Source organism: Astatotilapia calliptera, chromosome 8 (assembly GCF_964374335.1).
Source record: "Astatotilapia calliptera chromosome 8, fAstCal68.1, whole genome shotgun sequence".
NCBI classification, from domain to species: Eukaryota; Metazoa; Chordata; class Actinopteri; order Cichliformes; family Cichlidae; genus Astatotilapia; species Astatotilapia calliptera.
The window spans coordinates 5,018,868-5,029,224 of NC_137429.1; the positions used below are offsets into that span (position 1 = coordinate 5,018,868).

Genomic DNA, 10,357 nt, shown 5'->3' on the forward strand with positions numbered 1-10,357 from the left:
TCTTTTTCTGTTTATTAGTAAAAACAGCAAACGATGATCAAATTGTTTTAATGTAATGCTCAGTTTGCTTAAATATTATGAGTAAAAGTTTAAAGCGGGTAAATTTGGCTCTGTGGATGCGGTACTGTCCTGAGATAACTGAAATACTGATTATATGTAATTCTTTAAAATATTTAATACCTCTATTCTTAAACAGTTTTTTGAAAGATATTTGTCAGGCACAATGAAGTTTTATTTACATCTCAGTCAGTCAAATAAATGCTGCTTGACTGTTGTTGTTGTGTGGTAGGTATGGTCAAACGGAAAATACTTTTTTTTATGGAAGCATTTTTTTCCACCACAGAAATTTTTTACCACATCAAAATTACTCAAAATCTTATTATCTCGACATTTCAACTTAATAATTCAAAGTTAGGGTTAGTGATTAAGATTAGGGTTGTCTGGGGCTTACTAACTCTTCTCAACATTTGAGAAAATAACTCAAAACTTACCCCCAAAAAAAGGGTAAAACTCCGACATTTAAAGTTCTTGACTCAAAATTTAGACTTAAAAATGGCAAAAAAAAAAAAAAAAAAAGTCAAAATACTGTGGTGAAAACACACTTCCACAATTTCTGACATCTTTCTAAAAGCACTACTTTTCATACTTTATATAAACGTAACTAAAATACTTATTTCTTATAATTGGTAATTTATTTCAACATGTGAACAATATACAAGTACATTTAGAAAAGAAAATAAGAGAGAGAAAAAAATACTATACAAATTACATACAAAAAAAAAAACAATCAGTACTTGTGCTCAGTGCTGAGCAAGAGCCTGGATCCACTGCTCATTTCTTTATATATATTTTAATTCTTTAATACAATCTGAACTCTAGGAAAGCGTTTAATATAGTTTTAAGTAGTTTGCAGGAACAGTTCCCTAATCTTTTTTGAGGACTTTCTAAGCTCATCTTTGGATGCTGGTTGGTTTTTCTTCTGTTCTTTGTCATGATGATGCCACACTGCTTCACTAATCAGAAAATCTGGATCTTTTATTATGATTCTGCCAAAAGCACATCAGAATTATATGCTGTCCCATTCACTGCAAAGAAAGCACTCTGACCATTCAAAAAATACTAAAATAAGAGTTTCTAATAAATACAGTATAAAAATATAAATGTGTACAAATGTGTGTGTGTGTGTGTCTGCCTGAGTCATTGTAGAGTGCACTGTAAAGTGTACTGTTTGTTTCAGCTTTTATTATCCTGTACTGCCTTCCTGATGCTAATAGCTGGAACAGGTGATGTCCTGGGTGGGATGCGTCCTTCAGGATGCTGTGGGCTTTACTTTGGCAGTGGGACCTTAGAGATCCTTAAGGAGAGAAGAGCACAGCTGATGATCTTCTGTGCTGTGCTGATGACCCTCTGGAGTGCTGTCTTTTCTTGAGCAGTGCAGCTGACAAACCCCACTGGCATGCAATATGTCAATACACTCTCAACAGAACATCTATAGAAGGACATCAGCAGCTCCTTGACTATAGGGTGTTGTTTTAGTACGAAGCAGAACGCCTGCTATTCCTTCAGTAAGATTGAGGTCCGTGCTTCCAGGAGGCCAGTGCATGACTGATAGAGTTGCATTGTGTGTTTTTCTATCCAGGTATGCTTTTACTGCATTGGCAGTGTTTTGGGATGATTGCAAAATGAAGCCATTGCCTATCAGATGCTAGATGGCAGGACATCAAAACCTGATGGTAGTTTTCTGCATTCATAATTCCATCAGTTTTTAAAAGTTCCCCAACACCACTGGCTGAAGTACAGCACCAAACCATGACATAGTAGTTATGTTAGCAACCCAGTCCCTAAAAGTAAAAAGCAGCCAAAGGGAAAATATATGAAAGACCCCCAGAAAGCCTGGAGAACTAATTCTAAAAATTACAAGACAGTCTGGGTCCATGGAAGCAAAATATATGGATATAATCAGTGGCACATTAATGTGTATGTACATTTATTATTAATGAGATGTAAACATTTTTCATGACACAAAACTATAATAATTTATGGTCTTTCGCGCTCAATTTTGGTCCCTTATCGTTGCAGTTTTATTTGTCTAATCATTTTTCATCTTTATCTTTTTATGTATTTATTTCGTGTATTTTTCTGTGATATAAAGAACACTGTATTTAAACAGGGTTAGCTCAGGACGCCCGCCGCCTCCCTGGGACCCCGGCAGTACCGCTTGGTAGTCCTCCCCGCCTGGGTATTTATCCAGCTGTGCACAGATTTATAAAGCACCTCGAGCATCTATAACCTGTGTTTATAACGCAGGGAGGTCCGCTTCGTTCATCTCCAGCCCGCCGTTTGCGCGCATGCTGCTTCCGTAGATCTGTATATCGTCCGCACTGAGCGCGAGTGGCGCGTGCTGGCGCCGAGCGTTCCATCCGCGTGCTTCGCGGTCTGCGGAGGGGCTCCTCCTCGCGCTCCAGCGGGCGTTCCCCCCTCCTTCTTCTGCTCCCTTCACACCAGACGAAGGGGCGGAAACGACACATTTCGCCGTGGAGAAGGTAGCGGCTCTGTGTTTCGACAACAAACCGACACAAACGTTATTACCGTAAACCTGCGATAGCCGTAGCTGTTTCATTTCGGCTCGGGCGGAAGTTTTAAAACAAACCGATTACACTGTAAGTCATCGGTGAGTTCCATTTTTTCACCCTCCTCCTTCCAAAGGTGCTCTAACGCTGGATTGTGCATGAGGCTAACGTTAGCTAGCTGGGAGGTTTATTTTAAGTCAGTATTAAAAAGACACCTGCTCAGGAGACTAGCTCCGCATACTGCGCGGTTATTCGCGGTGTTTACATCCGACAGGCATCCCTGAGCCGCTACATTAGTTGCTACCACGAAGGCAATATGGAGGAATCGCCAGCTAGCAGTACACTGTGGGTCCCTGCAAGGCTTTTGTCGTGCGCTCTTTTCTTCTGCCTCTCGCTCTCTGCTAACGTTAAAAATAATCCCTTCTACACTGAGCACAGAGGAGTATTTTACACCGCGACGACGCCCCTTTCCCCCAAAGTAGTCCAGTTTCTTTTTTAATTAGCCCCTCCACGCTGCTGCTCAGCCGCCGCCAGGTGTTGCAAATCTCACGTTGTTGATGCTGATTGCTACATGTACGGCCATAGATGCCTCCCTACTCTGCCTCCGCTTTATTATTAATCGACTAAATTATGAATAAAGCCAGAAATGTTGGAATCGACATACTGGGAGGATGCATACTCATTTTTTGTTGAACCTAGAATAAAATATATAACACATATGGTAAAATCTATTGTTCTTTAATAGCTGGACAACCTGTTCTCATGAAGCACACACCAAACACATTCAATGGGATTATTTTAATCAATGGGAAATGAAAAATGTGGAATCAATAACAAAAACATCACAATTTTAGTACTCTTAATTCTTTGAGGCATGAGTAAGATCTGACAGATCAGCTTTGCAGAATGAACCATTACTTCCTTCAGTTTCCACCATACATTTGATGTACCTCGTCCCTGAAGTGAAAAACCTTTAACACTCTTTCCTCAGTGGCAGGTTGCACACCTTATCATTACCAAAACCTTTCATCACGGAATGAGAAAAGTCCCAAATCTGAGCATACACCTGTCCAGTTACTGTTACTGCCGCCTCCTCTTGTTCTCCACCTGTCCTCCAACCCCATACCATGAATGAGTGGGGATATTTGCTTGTTTTCTTCAGGCAAAAGTTCCAGCATCACCTTCTTGACCAGCCCAGATTCATCACTGAACATCTCTTTAATCCAATAATCCACCACCCATGATTGTTTTTTTTTTGTTAGCCCACTCTGAGCTTGTTTTATTTTCCTGTATGGAAATCCCATTTCAATCAGCCTCTCTTCCACTTCTGTCACAAACATTAAATAGTTTTTCTTCTTTTTTTGCTTGTTGCTGTGCATTTCTATCATGAGTTTTCTGTTTGAATGATCCAAATTGTAGACACAACTGAGAACAACCTCTTTAGTCAGATTCCCTCTTTAAGCTCATTAGGGTCACGCTTCACCATCAACAGCTTTTGCAGACTTTTGCATATGTACATTTACTATGGTTATGCTACTTGAGCTGGAAAAAATGCAATTTATTAAGGTAATGAAGCCAGAATATCAGAGATTTGTTTATTTGCAGCAAAGTGAGAAAAGAGAGAGAAAAAAAGCTGAATGAACATCCTCCAAGTGTGGTGATTCCATCATTTTTGCTGGGGCTTGTATATGCAATTGTCTTACTTTGCACTCGGCAGAAGCACATGGAAATACCATTCTGTGAGCTTATATCATGTCATATAAGGTTATAAATCATGGTTAACATGAGGCAATGTAGATTAGACAATCACTTCTTTGACAGAAAAGCTCTTAAACCTTTAAAAAAAACCCACAATCATAGGCTGATTGTAATAATCGGCATTGCCTCTCATGCTTCTCGTCATTGAATCCCATTCTCCAATGCTGTTTTTTTCCAACATGCAACAATCTTGACGTTGACCAGGCACCTGCGGGTCCCCAGGTCTACCTGATGAGTATGAGCCTGACTACAGAACCCTCTAACGATGGTCCCACTGTTACAGAAGGTTTTAAACATCATTATTTCCTAACATGAATTTCTGTTTCACTTGTCGTTGTGCGATTAAGGTGTCTATCAAGAAATGAATCGTGTACGTGACTCTATAAGTGTTTGTGATGCCATTTGAACTCGGCAGACACATGTCAGCGTCTTTAACTCTGCAGGCAGTAAGAGTTCTCAGTTTCAAGCCACTGAGGCATCTGGGGCCACAGATGTGTTCTCATTTCCCCTGTTTGCAAACCGACAGAGAGCAAAATGACTTCGGCTGAGAAGAAGGACAAGAAGCCAGATGAAGTGGCCGAGGAAGAAGAAGAGGAGGAAGAATATGTGGTGGAAAAGGTTCTGAATCGACGGGTGGTGAAAGGCAAAGTAGAGTACCTTCTTAAGTGGAAAGGCTTCTCTAAGTAAGTGTTTAAAAAATTAATTCATGGGTCACTGGTTGGCTCATGTGAGCTCATTCACACTTTTATCTTCACCTGACAACCCAGATTTGCCAAACAAACGCCAGATGAACGATGCACTTCTTAACATGAGCTATGCAAAAGTTAAGGTTCCTGCTAGGGCTGTTCGATATAACGATATATATCGATGACGATATAAAAACGTCTATCGTTTCATTTTACGCTATCGTTTGTTTCGTGGTGTCGCAAAATAAACTGTTTTCGGCAATATTTTTTCATCGTTTTGATGGTCACTGTAGTGGCTATATTAATTTCTCTCTTTCTCTTATATTTAATATAACCACACAGACGGACAAGCGCCTGTTTTTATGCGTTGTCGTTAGCATCAACAACAGTAACAGCATCGCGTGTCCGCTTGTTTATGTTCCACATAAACCTTTCACAATGAAGCTCAAGATCCTGTTGAGACTTTTCAAAATAAACTGAATAACGTGAAAGAGCAGATTATTTACGGATGAGAAGTAAAAAAGAGCCGCCAGGTGCTAAAAAATAAACCTTAGACTCAAACGTTAGAACAGGCTTTTCCCCGCAGCACACCGTGTAATAAATACTCACAAAGAAAACGGCGGCAGTTACAACTTATGTCTAAAAATGTATCGTTTCATGCATCAGTTAAAACACTTGACTCCAGCTACATGACGCGCAGCTGGAAAAACTTCCCGCAAGTCGAGCTGCCCGAGATTCACAGAATTTACAGAAAATGTTACATTTTTGTGATTTATATCGTTATCGGGACGATAGAATTCTTATATCGGGATATGAGATTTTGGTCATATCGCACAGCCCTAGTTCCTGCTGTTGTTGGTTTTCTGTAAAGGGTTTTTAATGTTTTTCTAGCATCATTAAAGGTTTCGAGTATCTGGTACTACGGCAGCGCGGTCTGCTAGATCGGATTCAGATCTAACAGGTGTTTTTAATGGAGATAGAGTCATATGTGCCTCAAAGTTTTAATGAACATATTTGTTTCAAAGGTTCACGTCTGTGGTGTGGGAACGTGAACTCTAAGGAGCCACATGTTGACTTTGAAAACAGCTGCTATAAGAGTTAGATGTCATTACATGCAGCTTAAAATCAAATCATTTAAAAAAAATGCCAAAGAAAACACAGTTTTACTCACATTAGTGTTTTTGTACCAACAAAGAGATTTCTAAAGAACTATTAGCCAGAAAATCGGCATATATTGCCACGGGTGGGTCCTTAAAAAGTCTGATCTGATCTATCTGCTGTTCTCTGATGCCTTCATAGGAGGCATCAGAGAAGGGAAGCAGGCCGACTTACCAAAATACTCTAAAACTGGACTGAAAATCAGTGGTAACAGGTGTTGTGGAGTGATGAATCCAAAAATTGAAATTTTTGGATCAAATTGATGTCAGTATGTACGGATAAGTGTCTACAGCCCACCGTTAAAACACGGTGGAGGTTCAGTCATGGTGTAGGGCTGCATTTGAATCACTGATGTTGGGAATTTTGTCAAAATATCTGGACTCAATATCTGCCCCCACCCACCCAAACATCAGATCTTTGATCTGACATGCAATCTGACTGGCAGTGGCCTAATTTTTCAGCAAGACGATGCCAAAAACACAGCAAATACCTGTATTAAAAATGGACTGGCCTCCCCAGAGCCATTGTGTGAGGGAAAGTTATTGTATAGCTTGTGTAAGTATCTTTGCAAAAAGTGAGAAAAACATCAGGACTCTATGTTATCAGACTCCAGTGATACTCAGCTGGACTCTGGAAGCAGCTTTCGCATGATGATAGTGGAGAATATTTTGACTGTAAACATCACAAGCAACTAAATGAGGAGTTAAATCATATTTTCGTGTATTTAAATCTACAGTGAAGATAACACGTGGGAACCAGAAGACAACCTGGACTGTCCAGATTTGATTGCAGAGTTCCTGCAGTCCCAGAAATCAGCACATGATGGAAAAAGGAAGGCAGCCGGAGAAGCAGGAGACGACGACAGTAAATCAAAGAAGAAGAAAGATGATGTGAGTCCCAATTTTTCCATGAGTCTCGTTTAATGCCAAGTTATCTAAAAATACACTTCACTGTTAAGAAAAAATGAAAGGAGCACTTAACCTGATATACCAAAAAGTCAGGATGTTGTGTAAAATGTAAATAAAAACTCAATGCCGCGATAAAATTCAAAACAAGCTAATTTTTTTTGTGTTCTGTTGTCAATAAAATATAGGTTTGTGAGATTTGCAAATTACTGTGTTTCATTTTTATTTACATTTTACACAACATACCAACTTTTTAGGAAATAGTTTCTAATTTCTTGAGAACAAAATGATGTGATAACAGTGGAAACCAGGATAACCAGTGATGACAGGATTAGTTCCTGTATGCATTCCCAACAACATCTGGGCATGCTTCTTCACCTCCTCCTAGACCTGAATCATCAGTCTGTGCTGCTGTTTAGCCCCATTTGATGTACCAATAGTGTCCCAGAGGTTCTCTGTTGGATTCAGGTCAGAACATGAGGGGCTTTCCGTGGCTTCCATGCCTTCAACGTTTAGGACTATGAGGCTGGGCAGGACAAACCCTGGGCTCTCTGCACCAGCTTAAGGTGGTTTGACACCAGGTGTGAGGATTCCATTCCAGTACCTTTAACCCAGAAGTCCCCCCTATAATCATTGTTGACCCACTTCTCAAGACTCTCACATCTATCAAACATGCTCAGTGTAAACCTCTTCCTCTTATCTGTGAAGAGAGCAGGGTGCCAGTTGTGGACCTGCCAGTTCTAATGTGTTTTTCTTGTGAATACCAGTCAAACTGCAGTGCTGGGCTCTGAGTTAGGTCAGAGCCGTGTACATGAGTAACCAGCTGGAGGTTGTTTTGTTGGGCTCTGGTAGTGTTCCCCCTGTTCCTCCCAGGACCTACCAGAAATGTCTTGTATGATTGATTAGAAATCTTTTTGTCTCCGATTTGACGGTTTTTCTGTGGGCATCCTGTATTAGGATGGATTTAAGTTTTATTTTGTTTCTTGATCCTCAGACAGAGAAGTTAAGGGGCTTTGCTCGAGGTCTGGATCCAGAAAGGATTATCGGTGCCACAGATTCCACAGGAGAACTCATGTTCCTCATGAAATGGTGTGTAAGTGTTGCCCCACACGTTGGGGAATTCAAATGTGCCATTAAATGCGTTTCTACAGTAGGTTAAATGACTTTTTCCTTTGCCCTTTTTAAAGGAAAAATTCAGATGAAGCGGACCTTGTGCCGGCGAAAGAGGCCAACGTCAAGTGTCCGCAAGTGGTCATCTCTTTCTATGAAGAACGGCTCACCTGGCACTCGTACCCCTCCGAAGACGAGAAGAAGGATGAGAAAAACTAGCACAGGGCGAAGGGGCAGGAGGAGAAGAAATGTCATTTTGAACTTCTGTGTACTTTCCATGAGGGAGGGGAGGGGAGGCGAAGAAGGGGGATGGGCCAGAGGCAAGCAAGACATCCTGGACTCATTAGTCTTCTTGGCGTAGTATCACTCATTCGATTCTACTTTTATCCAGATCAAATCTCCATGTAAATATCCTTCAGATTTGCTTGACAAAAACCAGCTCAAACAAAGCAGTGTTAATTTTCCCTTCACCAGGCTTTCGATGTCCTTTCCACATCTGGCTCATCTTGCAATGACATCGTATCAGTGAGGTGATGTTTTCATTTCTTTCGCGTGCCATTGTTTTTACTCCGTTTATCAGCGCTCTCCGGGGCCAAAACTGTGTTCATTTTAGGCGTTTCCTTAGCATCCGTATTGATGTACGGTTATGAACAACTTCTGTAATATTTTGTTCTTTGGTAATCTTTGTAGTGTTTGTCACGTCTTGCTTGTCGCTTTTGGAGAATAAACCACTTTTTGTTACAGTGGCTTTGTGTCACTTTAAATTTGAAGATAATTATCATCTTTATATTCTGGTTAATTTATCAGACTGGCTAAAAATGTTGTTTTATTTCAAGGTAACGTGTCTGTCTGTAGTTTAGATGCCTGAATTTTTCTGATTTTCTTTATCACATGCAGGTTAAAAGTCACTGTTGAGAGAAAAAGTTGGATTGCATTTCAATAAATGCCACGATGTAAAACTGAGACCAGAGCAGGAAGTCAAACAGCGTTTCTGCTGTCTGGATAGCCGGTTACTTCAAGGTAAACCATTGTTCGAGGTATAATAACTGAAGGGGACCGATTAGGGCTTTCTTTATTTTCTGGCAATTATATTTGCATGACAAGCATAAAATTGCTGGTTTGACTTCGGCTGGAGACACAAATCCCCTCTGGGGTTGAATAAGGAAGGGCATCCGGTGTAAAACATGCTGCAGCGACCCCTTGTGACGAGGAAGCGGCTGAAAGTAAACATTGACCGACTTTCTAACAATATGTGAGATCTCAAAGGTGAGCGCGTGCACGCACCTCAGCACCATTTCAAGCAGGTTTTTCCCTACTCTTGACCATTTATGATGTCAAAGAGTAAATATTTCTAATCTGATCATCTCAGGCACAGCAGGAGTCCCACCCATGTGCTGTTCGAACAGGGCACATCAAGCTGCAAAACCAAACTTGGAATACAAGTGCATGGAAATGTTGAGGTAATCTGTCAGCTCTACAGAAGCATAAAGAAAAAACAAAGGAAGGCAAAGTTGGTGATTTACATTCCTACCTCACCTATTGCTCTGGGTAGTGTCCGAAAGAATGAGATCGCAGATACAAGCGGCCAAAATGAGCTTCGTCTGGAGGATGTCTGGGCTCAGCATTACAGATCAGGAGAGGGGCTCAGAGCAGAGCTCGACACTGAAAGGAGCCAGCTGGAGTGGTTCGAGTATCTGACCATGCCTCTTGGATGCATCCCAGGTGAGATGTCTCAGGCATGCCCTACAGGGAGGACACGCTGGTGAATGATATCTCTCAAGAACACCTCGGTATCTCCCTCCAGAAGAGCTGCGGGAGTTCCCTGAATTATTGATGTTTTAACACGCCACATCCAAACCTTGTTTGCAAGCAGCAGAAAGGTGGCTTAAAGGGAGGAGATGACCTGAGGGGCTGGTCAGTATTAGATAAATAGGGGTTATTTTGAGCTGTGGATCAAGCAAAGTTACTCTAAAAGAAACCAAAAATAATAGAAAAAAAGGAAGCTGAAAATAAACCTTTTTCAGGTTGTTCATGGTCAAGGTATCTAGTGCCTTCGCCGACTGGAAGCCTGAAACATGGACAACTAGAACACAAGAGTCACAGGTGAAAATAAAAACACTTTATTAATCAATAAAAACAATTCTTGATTGCCAGCAAATACCTCAAAACG

The 10,357-nt window shown here is 40.9% G+C and overlaps 1 protein-coding gene across 4 annotated transcripts; it reads left to right on the forward strand.

Moving 5' to 3' along the window:
- The first annotated feature begins 2,427 nt into the window (after positions 1-2,427).
- On the forward strand, positions 2,428-8,933 carry cbx1b (chromobox homolog 1b (HP1 beta homolog Drosophila)). Of its 4 annotated transcripts, none has more exons than XM_026178061.2 (6): positions 2,428-2,543; positions 4,533-4,614; positions 4,855-5,011; positions 6,909-7,062; positions 8,072-8,166; positions 8,265-8,933. In XM_026178061.2, the coding sequence occupies exons 2-6, from the start codon at positions 4,560-4,562 to the stop codon at positions 8,404-8,406; spliced, it is 603 nt and encodes a 200-aa protein (XP_026033846.1). In that variant the 5' UTR covers positions 2,428-2,543; positions 4,533-4,559; the 3' UTR covers positions 8,407-8,933. The 4 variants fall into 4 exon arrangements, with proteins under 4 accessions (XP_026033846.1, XP_026033845.1, XP_026033844.1 ...); XM_026178060.2 differs by having other exon boundaries at positions 2,444-2,660; XM_026178059.2 differs by having other exon boundaries at positions 2,445-2,671.
- The last annotated feature ends 1,424 nt before the right edge of the window (positions 8,934-10,357 follow it).